The sequence below is a fragment of the Equus przewalskii genome, chromosome 25, assembly GCF_037783145.1.
Source record: "Equus przewalskii isolate Varuska chromosome 25, EquPr2, whole genome shotgun sequence".
NCBI lineage: Eukaryota > Metazoa > Chordata > Mammalia > Perissodactyla > Equidae > Equus > Equus przewalskii.
The window spans coordinates 6,605,192-6,626,995 of record NC_091855.1 but is presented as its reverse complement, the minus strand read 5'-3'; the positions used below and the strand labels follow the sequence as shown (position 1 = coordinate 6,626,995).

Here is a 21,804-nt window from a genome sequence, read left to right as displayed (position 1 = left end):
AGCCTTCCTCCCAGGCTAATTCACCATGAATCTCTGGGGTGGGACCCAGGCATGTTTCTAGAAATCTCTCCACCTGGCTCCAATGTGGAGTAAAGTCTTACAAACCAATAGTTTTAGACAAATATATAAAATATAATTCTTAATCAATTGACCCAAATTAATCAAGAAAATATTTTGACTTTTAATTTACGTATCCAGCACTGGCTAGCAGAAATAATTGCCATACACTGTAGCAGTGAGAGTTGTAATGCACCACAAGGACCTAACTCAAAACTTAGCAAAGCTGAGCTAGGACAAGGGTTGTTTTTGTGTATTTTTAATGACTATGTTTTAATGAATTATTTAGTAACATTAGCAACCATAGTTGCTATGAATTGTTCGTCTTGTTCTTAAGAAAGCAAATTAAAAATGCAGATATGTATTAAGCATTCCTGAAATCATTTACATTCAAGAACTTATAGTATTTGTATGATTTCTCCTTTTGCATACACATTTTTCTGCTAGGACATGGGAGGGGAAGATACTTGTTAAAACGGCTCCCAGTGTAGTGGGACAGGAAGATACAGTCCTGGTAATCACACAGGTGACCCCCAGGCCCCTGCCCAGATTTTACAGTTGTCCAGTTGAGAATTCTTTGGGCAATTTAGAATTTTAATGGACACTAAGAACTAGCCAACCCTGTGTGAGATACATACAGCACTTGGACACTTTGTTTTTATTCCTACAGAAGAAAAGCAGAAACGCAGTGGTATCAAAAAAGTCCATTTCCCAGCGATTGAATGTACTATGAAAAAAACATTAACAAAGAAAAACTAACGAAGTAACTTCAAGGATACGACTGCTACAAATTCAAAAGGCATAAACCAAACTACAGAAAAAGTGAGTACACTTTTTCATATTTTGCAACTATCAATGGAAGTCTTAAAAGTGAGATTTTACAAACTTGTGCAAGCCCCACCAAAGAGCAGAATCAGCAAATAATCTTCTAAACAATACAAATGGACAGACACGGTCAAATTATTAGATTAAGTGCAAAAACCTTATTTTGCTTCCATTATTGCAACCACGAGTCTCTTGAAGCCTTCAGAGCATAAAAATCGCAGCCCCTATTACAACCAACCACAGGAAAAATGTTCACATGCTGTATATAGTCCGTATTTCATTAAATCTAAGAAGCCTTCACTTGTAAGATGCATCCTAATTCAGAGATGACACAGCGTGAAAAAAAAGTGTCTCAGGATCAATAAAACATGGCCCGTGTATATATCCTCGAAAAATGAGACATAAGCGGAAGGGAATATGTGAGTACATGTATTTATTCGTTTGGGAAAGAAACACTAATCTTACTACTTAATATTTTGAATTATTCTCACAACTGGTGTGGCAAAATACAATGAAATGTCAGAACATTTGAGATTTTTTGTAGTTAAGCTTTTCATTGGTTTTCTTTACAGGAATAATCTGAAGATGTCTTCAACCAAACTACCTATAAACACAAGACCTGTTATATAAATTATGCTCTATTTTTGTAATAGACCAAAATACTGTACTGGTGAAAATAAATAGATAACAAAAAACAACATACATTATTTCCACGTTTTCTCAGACCCCACAAGTACATTTGTCTTTATAATTCATTATACTTGAAAAACAAGTTGGAACACAACGGGCATGCACGATTATGGCAATGCTAAGGATTGCAGACTATACTTGTTAAAGTTTTTCTTAATAAAAATGGGAACAGCACATTGCTGGGTACACAGAAACATGATTTTGTGCTACAGAATAACTAAATTGTTGTGAGGCAAGAGCTTCCTAATAGGCTTCTAGCATAATCTAATAGTGTGCTCTAAGTGTATCACGTGTTACACTATGTAACAGAGTAGTGTGGCATTTTGTACTTTTCAAGTCCAACCATAATGTTTATTACGTCAAAAAAAAAACCCACCAACCGAAAAGCCTTAGATATACTGACAATCTTATTCCCACGTATGAGAGAAGAGTACTAATACATTTTTTATTTCTTCACTTTTTTATTAAGAACACTTCTTAGGTTTTTTGGCATTTTATATTCAGTGTCCATTGGCTCCTTCTGAGAGTATGCGGGAAGGTTCAGTGAATTTTGCCGTGAACAAGTAAAAAAGGGCTGGTGTGGGCACCAAGGCCAGGAGGGGTAAATCCTGCTCGAGTTTATCCACTCTGGAGATGGAGATTATTCCATATGCATGAAGCAACCAGTGGCTGAAGAGAACAATGAGTCTTTTCTTTCTCATCAGAAGATCATAGCAGTTCTATATAATTTTATAAAAGAAAAGAGAAATACAAATTATCGGGCTAAATCAGCTAGATAACATTACATTTTAATTTAAAATGCATTGTTTTCACATAAAATCATAACCTCAGAATCATAGAACGTTTGATCTAAAGGGGACTAAGAAATCACCAGTCTAGCCACTACCCTTCACAGATGAGGAAACTGAACTTCCTACAGTCATATAAGCATTCAGGCAGCACCAAGACGGGAGCCCACGTCTCTAAGTGCTAGTCTACACCACCATTCAACCCTGGAAACACCAGTTTCTTCTGAAAGATAGGAACCAGAAGGGGAACGCCATAGTACGTGCCTTCTTCCTGCCCTGATCCACAGCAGCTGAGTCTACAGGTGGGAAGGAGGTACATACACTCGACCTCCTTAATGTCTAGCATTCCTGTGTCTACTGCCTGCATATTCAGAAGGGAGCAGAAATGACATGTGCCTACTCTGATTTCCTCTGAATCTTTAACATAGCTCTATAATATGCAGACACTGGAAGGACCAAATTATTACAAAACTAATATCTAAACGTGCTAGTAAACACGCTAAAACGTCATTTGCAATAGTTACCAACTTTCTCTTCTTAAATGGCTCATCAGCTCACCTAGAGCTCGAGTGTCTCTTCCCGATTCAGGCCCCTGTTCCTGACGCACAGAGCGCGAATCAAAGCGCAGGAACATTTTATTTGGGAGGGATTCCCAGCAGCAGAGAAACAAATACGTTTCAAGCTAATTTAACTTTCCCTAGTACTTATGGAGTATAAAGAAAAATTCAAAAACTTCATTTGATTCAAATATCCAATCATTTCTCCCCTCAAATATTTCCCTAGAGTTAATAAAAGTGCCCAAACTAACTTGCTTATCTTCTTTAATTAATCACATTGCAACGTTGATTAAAGACTGCAAAGGAGAAATGGGGGTAGAATACAGATGGAAACGTTTGAATAATCCTAAAAACATTCTGTCTAGTTCCTTTACTATTATTCTTTTAAGTAGAAAAGACGACTCGGTTGATTTCTATGATTTCTAGGTGGGTTTCTTCCCTTTCACTCTTTCACTAATGGAATAGAAAGAGGAGCACCATGGGCGACCGCTCTGAAACAGCTAACGACTGACTTGCTCCGGGTTCAACTTTCTCATGTTAGGAATTATGAGAGAGCCCTCATCCACCAACTGCAGCGGGCAGCTGCAGACAGCGCACGGGCACCACAGTAGCAAGCACACGGGAGTTGAGCCTCAACTAAAGAGGTCTTTCTAACAGTGCCCTTCCACTGAAATACTAAACAATTAGAGGCACAAAAAGGATATCTCAAAACAAGAACAGTATCAGAACTAATGTGTCTGTTAATGTTATTTCCAAATCACCAAAATATTAGATATTACAGGGCAAAAGTAACCATCCGTAATCAAGAAAACAAAATGGGGGACAAACTATAGAAGGGTACGGAAGGTACAGTATAATTATCGGTGACTGTCAGTGTTGCCCCTGTAAAATCGAGTGTAAAATTAGTTCTATTTACAATAAAGCATTCTAATGTTTCCCTCAAAATAGTGTTAAGTTTAACATTTCAATAATTAATATATTTTCTATGTGGGTTTTTTCTCCAACATGCTGGATAGTGGAGCCTGACTACTTTGCTAATTTCCCAAGCAAATATAGTCCAGTACACAACCTTTCACAGAATAAGGAGCTACAAGCCACTGAGTGACATCACGGAACCCAGGATCACTAAACCCATCAGTTGTACCACATCTTATCAGATGTACTATTCTCCTATTCAACTGTCAAATCTATAAAAATATCTTTAACAAAGGAAAAAAGATTTCCTACCTCTATTTCAGAAGCCGACATGTACACAGCCAGAGTAACCAGAGATAATACTAATATAATATACGGGAAGGCATAATCTGAAAGACAAGCATTGGTGTGATGTTGAAAATTAAACGAATTTTCTGAATAAAGTATCAAAAAAATTCAAACAGTAATAATTCTCCCGGTAATCAAAAACTGTCCCAACCGGTTCTGTGAGAGATCTAAGCCCTAAGGCCCTAGGGCAGGGGTCAGCAAACTCTGCCTGTGAGGGGCCAGAGAGTAAATACTTCTGGCTTTGCGGGCCATGCAGTCTCTGTCTCGATCACCCAGCTCCGCAGCTGTTGCGAGACAGCAGCCAGATAACACATCAACTAATGGGTGTGGCTGTGTGTCAGTAAAACTTGTTTTCTAAGTTTATAAGTTATAACTTATTTTATAACTTATTTGAACAATAAAATTCAAATTTCATGTAATTTCCAAATGTCAAGAAATACTACTACTCTTCTTCCCAACCATTTAAAAATGTAAAACTATCCTTGGCCCAGCTTTGAAGACCCCTGCCTTAAGGCATCTATTGATTGATGTAAAGAGTTAAATGCTCCCCTATGCATCTAGAATTATACTAGTTATGTACCAAACTTGGGAGACTTGAGAAAATAATTACCCAGTTTCTGTGTTTTATGGTCCAGATGGGGAACTTCGGTTGAGAAAGGCTATATATAAGAGTAATTCAGCTTTAATTACTCTTTAGAAAAGTTCATAGATCAATAAACCTCAAAGGATAAATGCATCGTTTTGTGCTCTTAATGTCAAAATTTTAGGCATTTCCACTTCAAATACAGTACAGTAATAATACTTCAAGCAAAAGTTTTTCTTACAAAATGCTACCTTTCTCCTTAAATGTTTTAAAGTTATAGCACACTAAAACAAATGGACAAATTGAGAAAAAATATCTTGGATTATTGTTCATACAATTACTTTAAAACAATTAACTTCAGTTTATGAAACTACTAATCATTCTACTTTGCAGTGGAACCCATTTGGAAGCATTTCAAATGTAAATTCAGGATGCAGCAGGCAGAAACTCTGAATTATCGACGTAGACCTGATTCCAACTTACTAAATAACTGAATGACTTGTTCAACATTTAGAACCTTTATTCTAGAAAGTGGTTAGGTCCTCAACCAGCCATTCAAAATAATCCCACATCATTTTATAAATAGCTCAACAGTGTCGCTAATGATTCTCATTTAAGACCTGGTAGTAAAAAGCCATCTAAGGTAAAAAGGAGGAAGAGGAAGTTTCTAACAAGGCACAGACCTGTGAGGAGCAGAGGTGGTTCTGGGCTCAGGGCAGGATTTAGAGTGGTTTTTACTCTAGGGTCTAAAACCATTGGAGATTTTAGGCAACTAAGTTGGGGCTGGGGGGGGGGAGGGGCGGGTTTTGGGAATCTGCGCTTTAGTTCCCCTGGTGGTAGAGATGCAGAAGACACTTAAAAAACTGAAAACTGGCTTCCATAATACTTCCAAGCAGGTGAAAGTTTGTCACTGACATCTTCCTACTCAGCGCCAGTGTCTCTCTCCCTAGAGAGCTACCAGAAGCCTCTCGCTGCTCTACTTTGCTCAGACTTGCTATAGACCCTCTTTATGGACTGAATGTTTGTTTCTTTTGAAATTCTTATGTTGAAATCCTAACCCCCAATGGGATGGTATTAGGAGCTGGGGCCTTTGGGAGGTGATTAGGTCATGAATGGGCTTAGTGCCCTTATAAAAGAGACCCCAGAGAGCTCCCTCCCCTTCTGCCATGTGAGGACACTGAAAGACAGCTGTCAATGAACCAAGAAATGGGTCCTCACCAAACACCAAATCGGCTGGCACCCTGCTCTTGGACTTTCCAGTCCCCAGAATTGTGAGAAATAAGTTTTTGTCATTTGGAAGCCACCTAGTCTATGGTTTTCTGTTATAGCAGCCTGAACAGACTAAGGCACTCTACAAAACAAAAATGATCTATTCTTTTTTTTCAACATCATAAAATTATGAGTTGGTACAATGCCCTCTGGGACTAATTGCAGCAGACTGCGTAAGTTTATATTCAGTGCGAATGAATAACTCCTTGATCCTCCCTATGAATGGGTTTTGAGTGGAGGCCTGCTGACAAATGATCTAATGTCCTTCAGTGTGAGAAAAGGCATTTTTTAATACAGGCCACTACAATAGAGAAAGTAACACGGTCTGGCAGTCTCCTGGGGTTAACTTCCCAAATTTCCCCTGCTTTTCACAGCTTTCTCTTTCCTCCATTTCATACCCATGAGGTTCTATACAATAGCACCATCTGCGGTCTAAGACATGGGGATTTGAGGGCTGACAATTCTTAATCTTTCCAACCTAGTCAGCTCTCCCCCTCCAGACTGCTATAAAGAACTACCGGTACTCCTGTAAATATTCCATGAATTCCTAAAACTGAATTCACCTCTGCTCACCAACCTACTGGCTTCTTCTAATATTCACTTAATTCAATTAACTCTATCTTTGAAATGGCTCTTCATTCCGTGTTTCTCATTTAGGTGGGACAGGCTTGGCTTACTGCACTCCACCCTTAACTGATCCCCCAGGTTCTCTGCCCTGCCTAGCCACCTTCCCCATGCTACCAAGGTACCCTTCTAAAACGCAAGCCTAGCCAGGTCACTCTTCTGCCTAAAATCCTTTAAGAGTAGGTCTCTATTCCCCAGAGCAAGAACAGCAACCTCAGAGGCCTACAGAGGCCAGCCAGGCAAATAATGGAAGTGGGCCACATCTAAGAGAACAGGGAATGGCAGCAGCTGGAAGGGACTATAGATTTTCAAACCCAATGCCAAATGAACTCAGGCCAAATGAAATAATATGTCTGCAAACCAGAATATGACAGATCACTGACCCCTGAGTAGTCTCCAGTTTCCTCTTCCCTCGACCTCACTCTCAGCTCCAACCTCACTTTGAATCAAATTCACTACCAAGCTACATTACTTGCATAATGATGCCCAGTCCTGCCCAGCTCCTTTAGGCCAGAAGGCTTGCCCTCTGCACCTGGTGGGCTCCATATAAAAGATGGTATGCAACATCCTTGCAATGTCCCATGTCACATATTCAAGTAAGGACCACACTCTGTTCTCTGAGCTATTTATAGCTCTCCGAGTACTATGTGAGCCCTTTAACAACAACTTTTTCTAACTCTTCTTCTGAGTCACAGTTTAGTCTAAATGGCTGCTGAATAAATGAATGAATGGATATATTAAAATAAAGAATATATTGAGGAGTTTTTACGGTATCTCAAAGGTTTTCCTAAAGGAACTTAGAAAACTAAGACCTAACTTAATGGTAAACAGTATAGAGTATCAAGAATAATTTCCATGTATTACATGCAAAACCAGTTTTTGTTTTTAATTTATACTCAGATTTTTAAAATCTTCCTATTTAGGTTATGAGCTTCAAGTACAAGTTATTCTCTGAAGAGAAATCAGTTTTGATTTGCTGCCACTGATTTCTTGAGAATTTCTATTCCATTCCAAAAAAACCTATGATTTTTTTCATAAGATTCATTATATGTTTTAGCAAAAATATATACTATGGTTTATTTTCAAGGATTCAGAAAACCTATTTTAAAGAAAAAGCTCCAAAATTATATTCAGAGAAAATATCATTCATCATCTATAATAACAAATATATTTCGCTGACTTTACCCATCAAACTTACATAAAAGGCCTCCACCAACTGCCTGGAGCACAGTTAAAATTGGGAAGAAGTAAAGTGCAGCATAAATACTTTTAAATCGATCGGACTTCCCTAACCCGCAGGCAATCTTCTTTACCAGAAGAGGTCGGAGCAGCATCATTAATACCAAGCAGAATGCATAATAGATAAATACAATGGTGTATCTGTAAAATAAAATAAGAAATTATAACATCAAGAATGTTTTAAAATAGCTTTTTATCATTGATTATCTTAAAATCAAAGATCTTGAAAAAAGGTTAAGAAGTATATTAAGTTTATGCATTGAATATTCAGACTGGGGAGGACTGGCCGGAAAGACGCTCATATGGTGCTGGAAAGTGTGTGCAGGTTCCGTTCTGGTAAGCGGTCTGAGAATGTGTATCAAAAATCCTAAAACTTTTTGTACCCTTTGATCCAGCAATTTTACTTGCAGAAATTTATCAAAGGGAAACAATCAGGGAAACATAAAAAAACTTTATGAACAAAGATTTTTACTGAATCATATAATAAAGAAAACAAAGGAAGAAAATAAATATTCAACAATAGGAAACTGGTTAAATTTTAGAGTACGCTCATGCTGCAATACTATGCAGCCATTAAAAATCTAGTCAGGAAAGAAATATTAAAGACAAAATTAACTGTGCGTAATAGATTAAGTGACAAGAGTAGGTTACAAAATAGCACGTGCACAGTATAAACACATCTTTAAAAAATTACATACATACAGAAATGAAACTGGAAAGAACATTTTTAGCAGTGGTCATCTCAAGGAATGGAATTACAGACTGTTTTATTTTTGTGTGTTTTTTCTACGTTTTTCCAATTCCTATAATGTAATTTTATAATCAGAAAAAGGTTGTAAAAAAGTCTCTCTCTCCCTCACCAGACTATAGTTTCTAGCTCTTTATTTTGCATAATGGGATTTCTGTGAACATAGTCCTAACCGCCTCTTCATGAGGATTTTCAGATCATTTTACTTCCTCACTACTCAAACCCTCTCCCTGTGCCAGAGAGTCACAGGCAGCACAGGGGCACCAGCCACACGCAGCGTGAGTGGGTCCCTGCGCTCTCGAGATGGTTTAGGTCCAGTCCTGAACTGTTATGCATTACTGCACGTCTGACCTCTTGGATGATGAGATTTTTAGTCTTGTTAGGTTACTGCCTCCCAACATCAAAACAAAATAAAATCTATTCCTGCAACTTGTAGTTCCTTAAGAGCTCCAAAAGATTATGATTTTGATCAGAAGGAAACCATCGTCTGTTACCTCTCCTAATGAAGTTGGAAACTAGTCTATGGAAGCAGATACCTGTTTCCCACTTCTGCCGTCCCAGAGAAGGCATCATCTTCCACCTCCTCCACTTCCAGCCATGCCCCCTACCTATGAGGTTAGGATAAATCTGAGAGCTAAAGTTAACTTTTGTTATGACAGTAATGACTGCTCATCTTCAATAACTCAAAGTTTTAGTAATGTAAACGTTATTTTTTGCAGGAAGCTTCTAATGACAGTAAGTTTGCATGTTTTTCCATGTCTCATCTAATCAATTTCCCCTCAAAACTATAATTATCAGTAAAGTATCCCGACATTTCTCAATTTGTAAGGAAGCAGGCTATATATACCAATGGAGAAAAAAGCCGACTACTCAATGTAACAGTGTTCCAAGGTTTGTGGGAATTTTGTGCCATTACTTTTTGATGACTCATGAAAAAAAATTACTGACTTTTGGTAGTCCTACAGCTTTCTGAAATGTTTAGCCCCAGTCTGACCATATACTTAAGTTTAAATGGTTACATAACGGAAATAATATGTATAAACCCAATGCTAACACTATAAAATCTTCTCATAGTTTTCAAAAACCATTGTCTTGTATAATTAAAACAAGGCAGACAGGTGCATTCCGCAACAACTATTGGTAAAGGTGCTGAGAGAAAAATATCTACTTAATTCAAATGGTGATGAGATGGAAACATGTCCTAATCAGTGAAGTTGTATGATGACTCTGATTGACTGAGACTGCTGTGACCAGATTCTGAGGCCCTAGCCAACTAGCAGGAGAATCAGAAGTGGCTGTTACAGCTGCAGAACGAGGGCTCGGAGCACCGACTTGCCATCTCTGTTCTAATCTGAGATGTCTTGACTCTTCCTACTATAGGCTCTCCTCCTATAGGCTTTACAGATATTAGAAAAAACGCTATAAACGTGACTAGCAGCAAATGAGTCTGATTTTGTTTTAAATAAGATGATTATATATCTTATTTAAATCTGATATCTGATTCACTTATTAAGCTCTCTAAATAGGATCAGGTTAAGTTCTGCAAGTCCCCAGGACAGTGTGTGACAAGAGAATAACCGAAGTTGAGTATAACTGAAGTATAGCTCTATGAAACCAACAAAGATGACATTATCAGTCTCTTACATACAGTCTTAAATTATATGTATATATATGGAGAGAAACAAACAGAGACAGTATATATATATATATATATATACACTCACGGAATAAATAATTTGCAAGACTTAAAGGTAGACAGGTGGAAAAGATTTTCATATCACTATATCTGGATCTTACTTTTTGAAAATTACCTTTTACATATGTGCATGTGTGGTTTTGACACTTAGGACTATTAAGGCCAGCCCTGGTGGTCTAGTGGTTAAGATTCGGTGCTCACCACCAGAGCCTGGGTTCATTTCCAAGTGAGTGAACCACACCCCTTGTGTGTCGCTTGTCATACTGTGGAAGCTGCACGTTGCTGTGATGCTGACAGCTCTGCCCCTGCTATTTCAAATCCCAGCAGGATCTCCCAGGGTGCACAGGTTTCAGTGGAGCTTCCAGACAGACCAAGAAGAAGGACCTGGCTACCCACTTCCGAAAACATTTGCTGTGAAAACCCTATGAATAGCAGCAGAGCACTGTCTGATAGAGGTGAGAAGACGGCGCAAAAAAGGGTCCACTCTGCTGTACACAGGGTCGCTTAGAGTCGGAATCAATGTGACGGCACTAACAACAAACCATTAAAAACTTGCACAAAAGGACCATTTTGTTGAGCATATTACATAATTGTAACTTGCTACAACGATGAGAATCTAAATACCAGAAATACCAGACTTTTTCAATTATACCTTTACTGAGAAAAAAACATCAAAATCAACACCAACAATTCACAGAAATCCTAAGACTGAAATATTCTGGTATAATATTATACAGAATCTTATGAATTTGTTATTTTTAAAACAAAACATTCTGATGGAAGTTACAAACAGTTACTTGGGGAAAAAACAAAAAAGAAAACACATTAGCCCACGCACTCTAATAATGCCAGCTCCTGAATGCTCCCCGTAGGGAAGGCACTGCACACGGGATCCGATCTGTGCAGACTTATTTAAGCCTCACCATCACCTTATAAGGTTCCCATTTTCACCAACGGGAAAACAAGGTTATGAGAGGCTCCATATGTGTTCAAGTTAACACAGCAGCTGGCAGACATGCGATTCAAACTCAAGCCTGTTTTTAGCTCCAAAGCCCGTGCTCTTTCCTATATGTCAGATGTTGCTTCTCTGTTGCATATGAGAAAGGTTTTCCTTGTAACTCTCTTTTTAAGAAAGATTTATGGCTTATTTTAGAAGTGTTTATACATACTTCAACACCAACCCAAAAATACTTTCACTTCTATTATACTAAGATGCATTTCTATTTCCTATCAGATTGTATCCCTTAAGAAAAGAAAATCATTTCTATATATCTCCCCCGGTGCCTAGAAGCCATTTTACAATGCTTAATCTGTTGAAATGAATGAAATCTATGATTATCATTTTTTTAAAAACGATCTTAAGTCTAAACACTTACAGCGGGTAGACAGCTTCATGAGTACAGTGCACAGTGGTAACGTAATCCGGACTTGGGTTGTAAAGCATTGTGTACCAATCCGAGAGCATCAATACTCGACACGAACGGATGTACAGAACACCGACTGGGTCACTCACAAGTAAGGTGACAATAGCTGCCACGCTGCATTCAAATAATGCAGTGATGTGTTGGAAAAGTGCGCTGGAACTAGCAAAACAAAAGCACAATTAGAACATTTTCTGTATTTAAATGCCTTTTAATAAAACTTGTGTATGTCTCAAGATATGAATTCTAAACAGAAATTTTAACTGAAACATCCTGAAACTAAAAAACCTTCTAAATAGGTAAGAAAAGCCAAACAAATATGAAAACTACTTGAGAAGAGTTTAATCTTGTTTACTAAAAAGGAATACCCATCCCAGATGACACTGTGCCAATACTGTCTAAACGAACAGAAGAGCAGAAATTAGATCGAACCTTCTTTAGGATCTTGCCAAATTATTAAAAATTTCTTAAAAGTTACCTATGCATTATTTTAAATTATCTTAAATATAAAAATTACACAGAAGATTATATGCAATAAATATCAGTCATAAAATATACTGAACATTGCAAGCCCATTATCTAACCCAGTAACTAGAACATTATTTACTTATGTTTTCCTCTCTTCCTCCCCATTCCACACTCCTGTCTCTCCCTTAGAGGTAGCCATTATACTAAATAGTCTTTATTATTATTTCTAAAGTTTTTATTCTGATTGTATTTATGCTTCAAAAACACTTTGTTTAGTTTTGCTCATTTTTAAACACTATAAAGTGCCAGTACACTAATGTAAGCCTTCTGAGATTTCGTTTTTCATTCAAAATTACATTTCCAAGATTCATTCACGGCATTGCTTATAGCTGAGGTTCAGTCATTTTCAACTGCTGTATAATATTCTACTATGTGACTACTGCATTGTTATCCATTCTGTTTTGTTACTTAAACATGCTGCAAATGTCTTCCTCTTCGCTGAGTTTTCACTTTCTTTGTGCTGTCCTTTAATGAAGAGATGTTCTATATTTTAATATAGTTGGCTTTATCAACTTTTTTTATTTCTGGTAAGCAGTTTTAATGTTTTAAGAAGTCCTTCCTCACTCCAAGATAAAGAAAACATTATCCTATATTTTCTTTTATATTTTTAAGGTTTTACTTTCACCTTGAAATTTTTAACTCACTAGATTTCTGTGTAAAATATAAAGTATTTATATATATTATAATATAAAGATGTAACTTTAGATTTTCCCATTTGGGTAGTCAATTGTCCCAACAGCAGCATTTTGTTGAACAGTTACTGCTTTCCATGCCATGCCACTTCTGCCATATAAAGTTTCATTTATAATGGCCTGTTTTTAGGTCCCCTATTTTGTTTCTGGGGTCCATTTATCCCTGAGACAAGTAAATATGACAATAATTCTTGATAGTACATACTTCTACTTCTTCAGCAGTCTTGGCCATTCATGGGCCTTTGCACTTCCATATAAATTTTAGAATTAACTTCTCGAGTTGCATAATATAAACCCAATGTAGCTTAGCTACCTCACTCTACTTATGGTACTGTAAATGGAAAATAGAAAGGTAATTGATTTTGTATATTTATCTTACGGCCAGCCTCTTTACTAAACTCTCTTATTATTTCTAACGTCTAGTCTAGAGATGCTTTCGAGTTTTCTATTTAAACAATGTTTTAGTTGTCTATGACTATAGCAAACCACATCAAAACTTACTGGCTTGAAACAACTACCAATTACTATTTCTCACTATTTTGCGTTTTGACTGGACTCACTGGGTCCTTTCTGCTCCATGTGATGTTGAATTGGGATGCACTCATCTAGAGGCCCAACTGAGCTGATGTGTCCAAAATGAGTAAGGCATATGGCTGGAGTAGGTGCCAGCTGGCTGCTGACTGCAGCCACACATGGCCTTTCTTGTCCTTGGTGTTCTACAGTTTAATTATAATGTGCATAGGTGTGAATTTCTTTTTATTCATTCTGCTTGGGATGTGTTTTGCTTCCCAGGAAGCAATGGATCTGTTTTTGATTATTTCTGTAAAACCTGAACCTAGTATCTCTTTAAATACTGGCTCTCCTTCATTTTCTCTATTTTTTTCAGAGACTCTGATTAGACACTATAGGCAGAGTTAAGAAAACCATTCCCCTGTACCTGAGAATCTGGCCTTCAGTTAACTCTCTAGCTCTGTTCCTCTGGAAGCCTGATAAGGGTGGAATGTCAATTTTGTTGCTAAGTAACATTGCTTATGATACAAATGATCCCTTGATTGGTAAATTGCATCTGGGAACTATAACTACCTGATTGGTTTTCTTGACTTCAGTGATTCTTATAACCCGCACGTCCCTTGCAGGACCCTGGAAGCTATCCTTATGGACTTGCTATAGAGGGACTGGCTCCTTTGGGACATAAGACTTCAGCCAGGATGACTCCCACACCCACTCAATGTGGACCTCATCTCCTTGCACCTGAGCTGGACTGCTTCAAAAGCTACTGCTGACAAGGGACATCTCATGCTTCCTTGCTGGCAAGCTGTGTTACTTCTGAGTAGAGTGGCGCTCAGTTTGACATATGGTGGTCTTGGGAGTCTGAACATTTAACGAACCTAGGAGCGTTCCCAGGAGGTATTACAGATACATATTACAGCTTCTCATTCTATGCTCCACATCTCGACATGTTTCATATTTTCTATCTCCTTTTCTCCCAGTGCTGTGTTATTTCTTTATGTATTTTTTTTCTAACTCATTAATTCTGTCTTCAACTTTTTACCTGACTGACCTACCATTTTTTAATTTTGGCAAGTATAAATTTTCGTTTCTAGAAGGTCCCTTTCTCCCCACCAAATCTGCTTGTTCATTCCTAATAATCTTTTGTTGACTGGAGATCTTTGCGACTGCATCCTTTACCTCTTTAAGCATTTTATAGGTAGCAGTTATAGATTCTGTGGCAGAAAGTCCATTATCTGTCATCCTTTGGGAGCATAAACATATTTATTGTTTGTTGTGCCTACCAACTCTCAGTCATAGTGCTTATTTCATTTGATAATCATGGATTATGAGCTCCTTAATAGACAATGAGCAAGAGTCCCATGGGCCTAAACTGAGAACGGGGAAGTTTTGCAGCAAAGAGGATTTGCTGCTTTTGCCAGCAGCCATGGCCACCACTACCTTGGGCTGCAGCCCCTGAGGGTCTAGGCTCAGCACTGGCTGCCCGAGTTTCAGGATCCAGATAGCACTGGGGCTACCAGCAACTAACCTCTGGCACCCTCCCAGCCCACTGCCTGCTTTGTCACTCCCACCCCAGCCAGTGGGGCTTGGTTTGTTCTCTGAAGGAGAAGAGTTCTTGGAGCTCTCCTCTACCTCCGAGGAGACCAGCAATGGGTACGTCTTTCCCAGACTTTAGTTATTTTGTGCAGGAGAGGCCCCTGGAGCTCCTAGTTAGCCTACATTGTTGGAAGAACTGCATCATTTCACACAGATGAAAACACTGAATACATAAATAAACATTTGCATTTCATATTATGTAATCCAATCTTTTCTTTCCTTATAGAATTCACATTTTAGAGGCAAAATCTCAACCTTATCATTTCTTGCCATTACTTTAGTAACCTTCCTTTTTCTTCTCATCATGATCCCTTTCAATCCAGCTGCAGTCAACCACATGATCTTTACAAAATGAAATCTGGATTCTAAAACTCCCCTTATAGAACTATTTCAGTGAGTCCCTTCTGCCTTTCAGGAAAAACACTCCTCCCCAGAACGATCTTCCACACCTCCTGGCCATGCTAAACTACCTTGCTTCCTCACACCTCCACACATCTGTGCATGCTTCACACTCCACCTCAAAACACATTTCACCTATCTGGCAAACATCAAGGTCAGCTCAGGGGTTATCACCAGGTCTTACGGATACTTCCTAAGACTCTCCAGCCAAATCTCTTTATATCCGGCCTCATTTAGTCCCTGTTTCTCACATCATGCTCAGCCCTCATTGCTTGATTATACTGTGCTTTTTTTTTTTGCCTCTAGACTTTTATCTTATTAAACAGCATATCTTATAGACAGCATATCTTATTCCTGCTGTCTGACAGATTCTTCAATTCCTCTATCTATCAAAAACTACTCATTTTTCAAAGTCCAGTTTAAATTCAGTTTTTTCTCTGTGACCTTGCCCTATTTTGAGAAGGCAGAATTAAGTTCTTTCTTCATGCCAGAATTAAAATTCTGCACATGGCTCTATTATAGGACCCCCCGGACTTTGTGATGGTTCGTCTCTCTCATCCACAGGACTGTAAGTGTCTATATTTTAGTCATCTCTCAATCCCACAACCTAGTATAGCACCTGGCACCTAGGAATTGCAGACATTCCTAAAACTGTTGAATGAATGCATTCAAAAAGTTATAAATTATATAAAAACAAATTACATGAGAAGCACAGCTTCTGACTGCATTGCATAAAAGTGCACAATTTCTGCCCTGACCTTAAAGAAAAACAAATGTAATACTAAACTCTGGAGACAGCAAGGGTGCCCTTCAGGATAGTTATGATTAGTGTCTAGCCCGTGCGTTCTCAATGGGCGTATCACTCCCAAGGGTGCAGGAATTGGTTCTCAGGGATAAAATAATCTTAACACTTTTTATATATAAAGCACATATATACATATACCAGATAAGTAGTATATATGTGACATTAAAATTTCACAGGGGTAGGTGAAATTAGGAAAAAAGGCATCTAAAAAGGCTCTGTAAGGAGCTGACGCGGAGAAACAGGTTATGAAACACTGGTCTAGCCTCAGACGGCTCAGCTCCTGCCTCCTTGATCATAAGTGCAACATCTCAGGAAAATCCAAGAGATGGCCCTTGTGTTCCTTGCTACCAATTTCCTAGGCAAAACACGGTTATGCGAACTCCTTTTTAAGCCCGCCTCCTTTCCTGCCTGCGCATTGATCACTCCTCTGCTCCACCCTCAAACCGAAGCTCTACCCTCTGCTCCAAGACTCTCCCTAAAACATACCTGATGTTTTGATTCCAATGCATTTGGTGAGGTACATCCCTACACCCCACCTCTTCTCTACTCTGTGCTGAGATGTTCCAACCAATTACCTGAGCGATTATTCTATTTTAGCTTTAGATTGATCATAGCTCCTTTCTTGCTCTCATCTCTCATCATTCTACAACAGAAATTAAAAGCAGGATGAGAGCTGCCTTCTAAAAAATCTTTTTATAGGGGCCAGCCCTGTGGCATAGTGGTTAAGAGTTCACTGTGCTCTGCTTCGGCATGCCAGGTTCACAGGTTTGGATCCCAGATGTGGACCTATACCACTTGTCAAGCCATGTTGTGGCAGCAACCCACATACAAAGTAGAGGAAGACTGGCACAGATGTCAGCTCAGGGCCAGTCCTCCTCAAGCAAAAGAAAAAAGGAAGATTGGCAACAGATGTTAGCTCAGAACGAATCTTCCTCATAAAAAAGAACAAAAATATTTTTACAGATTCTTCTGAAAAATAGTGAATGCTTTTCCAAAGTAAATAATCACCCTGGATTTATTAGGTAGGATCTAGAAAACTGCTGATTCTATTTCCATCTAACCATCCTTTCCACTTCTATTCTCACTACTGGACTCGGCCATCACTATTTCTTCATCAACAGCCTTGTAATGTGTCACACTCTAATCCACCCTCCACAGGGTATGTTTCTAAAATACACAACCAGAGATGCTACTTCTCTAAAGCAAAACCATCACCGAGAAATCATTCACTCGGCCAATACCACGTGAGCACCTATTACGAGCCAGCTGCTGTGGTAGTCTCTGGGGATCCCATGGAGAGCAATGACAGAGCCAGCCAACCAACCCCCTCATGGAGCTCATAGTCAGCGGTGCGACACGACACGATGATAAGTGGACGGACGTTAAATGAGGGAACAAACGTAACGATAAATTGTGCTGAATGCTGAAAACAAAATGAAGGATGCTATTAAAAAAGCAAAATAAGAGGGACAGGCCCACTTTAGCTTGGGTCAGCAAAGGCCTCTACAAGCAGGAGACATTTAAAGTGAAATCTGGAGGAAAAAAAGACAGCTAGCTGAAAAGCTACAGTCAGAGGGAGAAGACAGTATTTCAGGCAGAGAAGAGTTTTGGGAAATGGAAAGAACCCAGAGCAGTGAAGATGCTGAGAAGCTGGAGGAACTACAAGTCAGTATGGCCGCAATGTTCTGAGGCAGAATTTGGCTCCTCGTTACCAGGAGAATACAGTTCACATCCTTATCTAGGACCTTCCCATTCTGGCCTCAACCTACCTTTCCCACTCTCCTTTGGATCTCCCTTCTCTCATATGCCATGCACCTCCGACCAGCCAAAACCACTTCCATTCCCACACAGCAGAGCCCGCATTTCCAACCTCCGTGCCCTTGTTCAAGCTCTTTCCTCTGCTTAAAAGGCTCTTTTTATGACGTCTTTCAGATCCCACCAGGCACAATTTCTCTCTTCCATTCTTTGTGGCTCCGGAGCATTTTGTTTATAATGCTTTTATATACTTTTTGTTTATATACTTTTAAGACTGACTTATATTACAATTAGTTGTGTATATGTTTGTCTTCTGTACAACACTGTGACCATAAACGACATCAGTGATTTTTCTATCTCCTTCCCCGATCTTCTAAACATAAAACACAGGGCTCACTAAATGTTCACTGATTTAATGTGTTAGTATAAGTTTTCATAACCAGGTTGCAGCTATATCATTGTAACTGCATTATACTAGATCCTGGTATTAAATTAAATCACAAAGTATTTGTTCTAGAACAATAAACAGTTTGTAATAACAAATTCTTTGTAGAAAATCAATAAAGATTATAATTGAGAAATAAAAAAAAACATTCTTTCAACATCATTTAGAGTAAAACAAACAAAAGATACTCCCCTTAATAACTACTGAGACATGCTCTATTAGTAAGTTCTCTTGCTAAGTTAAAAATAATCAGAACATAACAGAAAAACGGGTTTACCACTTTTAAAACAATACAAGTATGAGGTCTTCTAAATGATGATTATTCCAATATCAGTCCATACAGAAACATTCATAAAAAGTGCTCACCTCTTTTTGCCCGAGTACCATTCAATGAAGAACCAATGTAAAACAAGAGGAAGCATGGCCATAAACCCAAGATAGAGCCAGTCATACAGCTCGGGAGACTCTGTGCAAGGCTGACAGTATTTCTGTGCATTTGTTCTCTGTCCTCTTGGACACACCTATAATATATAAGAACAACATTTTATGTACAGGTATTATTTTAGAATATTAATGCCCCCCCAAAAGTCATTCTTTAAGACATCTCTTTTCAGTTTAAACATCTGTTTACATGTGCATCTTTTAGAAATAAAAGAGAAAGCATAAGTAAAACGAAAAGAAATCTACATTGCATTTGCTATATCTGCATAAGGCTCTAAAGGACTCCTTTCACTAAGTTACTAAAATAGTTGACTAACACTAAATGAAAAATCTAGTTATTAACACCGTATAAAAATAATTGCAGAGAAATGTTCTGGAGTTGTAATGTTAACTTACTGTCCAAGTCACCGTACTCTATCAATAAAAAGTAATTCGAAATTATGATAAAACTATAAAATGTTTTCAAAATACTTAACTGTGACTGTCATGAAGATGTATTATAGGCAATCAATATGACAACACAAATAAGGATTTTATTAATGCCTCCATATTCTTTAATAAATTGAATATATTATAGAGATATTCTACATGTGAAAATATTTCAAAAGCAAAAAGATTTTACAAATGAAATAACATACAAATATTAAGACTTACCCCACATTCTCCATATATTTCCGTTGAGCCATTTTTAAATAATAGGGTCTTCCCACAATAAAGTCCAAGGCATGCTGGTTGAATATCGACAGCTTTTTAAAAACAAATGCCAGTAAAGTAACATCTTTTGTGATTATAAAAAATAAAGCAATAACATCTGAAGCACTTGTCAGAAATATCTCAACAGTTTCAATTAAAAAATATGTATTAGACGAAAGTCTTAATGTATTTATTCAAATTTCTCCTTTTACACTGAGCACTGCAGAAAATTATGCTGGAACCTTGTTGTTAATACTGTTTCTTATGATTAAGGTCCTGAGCCAGCAGAGTGGGATCTATCCCCAGAACTCCAAGCCTGGCTCAGTATGTCTCCAATGGCTGCAGCCAGCCACGCCCCTTGACTAGTTGTCCAGACTTTCAAATTTCCAGTGTTTTTTAATTAGAAGACTAACAAAGGATCGCTGCCTTTTATTTTGCCCAGTCAGGATATTAAGTGTGTGCACACACACACAAACTCTATTATCACCTTCGTTCACAATAGAACACATTTTAATACCAGAAAGGCAGAAAGGACATAATTTCAGAATAAAGGGCAGGCCTTTAAAGTAAATAAAATCGACTTTAACTACACTGTCCTAACTTTTTTCATTTTTGTCGAGGACAGGTGAAAATTTCACCAAGGCTGTCACTGGGCTTCTGACCAATATGTGGGAACCACTGCCTTCGAATCCACCCCCTGTTCTCAAAGCTTGGGGAAAATAAAAAGCAGCTCTATTTCATCAAAAAAACTCCAGGCCGACAAATTGTCTTTGACCTCATCAACAGGGAGAAGCTACTGAAGGAGTTTTTTCCATCAGTGACGCCTGATTCCTTTCCCGCACTGATTCATTGGTTCAGTAAACATGCATTAAGTGTCAGATTCCACTGGTCAGGGACGGCTAAAGGTCCACAGAGGAACAGGGTAGAGTCCCTGCCATCCAAGTACCCATAGCCTAGTGCGGAATAAATGCAGAACTGCGGTCAGCTGGAATTAAGGAGGGGAACTGGCGTTTAATGACTATTTTTGAACAATCATTTCCCAAATTCTCGATGAATTCACAATCTAAAGACTGCCTGGTCCACAACGCCCTTCCGCCTTTCAATTTTGAGTAGACTCTTGATTTCTTTCTCCTTGTGCTGCTGAGAAAACATAGAAAAAGCACTGACTAAAATGCCTCAAGTTTAATATTTTCACTTTTATCAAATTTCTGACTTTTTTTTAATCCATGGGCTTCTTTACCTTATTTAGCACTTATTTTTAAACCAACTGAAATCACAATGTTCTAAACCAACAGATGGAAATGAACAGTTTCAGATTTTCGGAGAAGGCAGAAGTTAAAGAATTGGACGCTTCTTCTACAGGGGCTTTGTATCTAGTAGATGCTTAATAAATACATTTGGATGTTAATAATCTAAAGTTTCTCAAAATCGACGGCCTGAAAACCAGTCCCTCTGAAACCAACAGCTTATCCTCGACCAAACAAAACCCTGCCTCCCGGCGTCCGTTCACTTTCGCCTTTCATTTCTTTTAGTGAACGAGGCTAAAATTCTCACTTTGTTTTCTGCAACCGTCTTGCCCCTTTGCGAAGGGCCCTGCGATCTCACGTCTGATGCTGAGACAGCAGACGACAGTCGCGCAGGAATTAGCTGCTGCTTCCTTCACTGCTTTTCTGCGCTTACTAACGCCCGCGCTTTAAATTTTGAAAATTAAACAAAAGGACTGAAAGAAAGGGACTGGGATGACATTTCGGACTTGACAACAAATGCCCGGCCTCTCCCCCAGTACGCGGCCGGCCTCCCCTCCGCAGCCTGTCAGGAACCGGGACCACCCCGAACCGGGAGCATCCGGGGACGACCCCGGGGCCCGGCCCGAGGGCAGGAGGGAGCAAGGGGCGAGGACGCGCCGCCGCCCGGAGGCCGCCCACCCGGGCCGAGGCCCGCCGGCAGCGCCGGGAAGAAGCGGGACTAAGAGAAACGCTGCCCCAGACCTCGGGGACCACTCACCCATTGGCCGCTGGCTGGTTTCCCTGCAGAAGCTCCGGGATCAGCCGATCCGGCCGCAGCGCCCGGACATCCGGGCCACAGCCGCCTGGGAGGCCCCGCCTCCTGGTAACCCGGGCGACTGTTCCGAAGCCCCGCCCCCGACCCGCGCTTCCGGGTCTGGGTTCCGAGGCCCCGCC

At 39.1% G+C, this 21,804-nt stretch overlaps 2 protein-coding genes across 4 annotated transcripts in view; one reads left to right on the top strand and one right to left on the bottom strand.

Moving 5' to 3' along the window:
• The window catches only part of CCDC175 (coiled-coil domain containing 175), a 64,606-nt gene extending 63,017 nt beyond the window's left edge, over positions 1-1,589 (top strand). The window contains exons 20-21 of one of the 2 annotated variants that reach the window (XR_011532741.1): positions 728-879; positions 1,455-1,589. Coding sequence is in view for 1 of the 2 variants with exons in the window: in XM_070593107.1 (XP_070449208.1) it covers positions 728-816 (89 nt within the window). In the remaining variant the exon portion in view is untranslated. Of the gene's footprint in view, positions 1-727; positions 949-1,454 lie in introns of those variants that run through there. The other variant, XM_070593107.1, reaches the window with a different exon arrangement.
• On the bottom strand, positions 1,299-21,786 carry JKAMP (JNK1/MAPK8 associated membrane protein). 2 transcript variants are annotated; one of them, XM_070593112.1, is made up of 7 exons: positions 21,629-21,786; positions 19,586-19,659; positions 18,857-19,011; positions 11,716-11,922; positions 7,855-8,036; positions 4,145-4,221; positions 1,299-2,291 (listed from the first exon to the last, which is right to left on the bottom strand). In XM_070593112.1, the coding sequence occupies exons 1-7, from the start codon at positions 21,630-21,632 to the stop codon at positions 2,073-2,075; spliced, it is 918 nt and encodes a 305-aa protein (XP_070449213.1). In that variant the 5' UTR covers positions 21,633-21,786; the 3' UTR covers positions 1,299-2,072. The 2 variants fall into 2 exon arrangements, with proteins under 2 accessions (XP_070449213.1, XP_070449212.1); XM_070593111.1 differs by having other exon boundaries at positions 19,586-19,677; positions 21,629-21,779.
• Between the last annotated feature and the right edge of the window lie 18 nt (positions 21,787-21,804).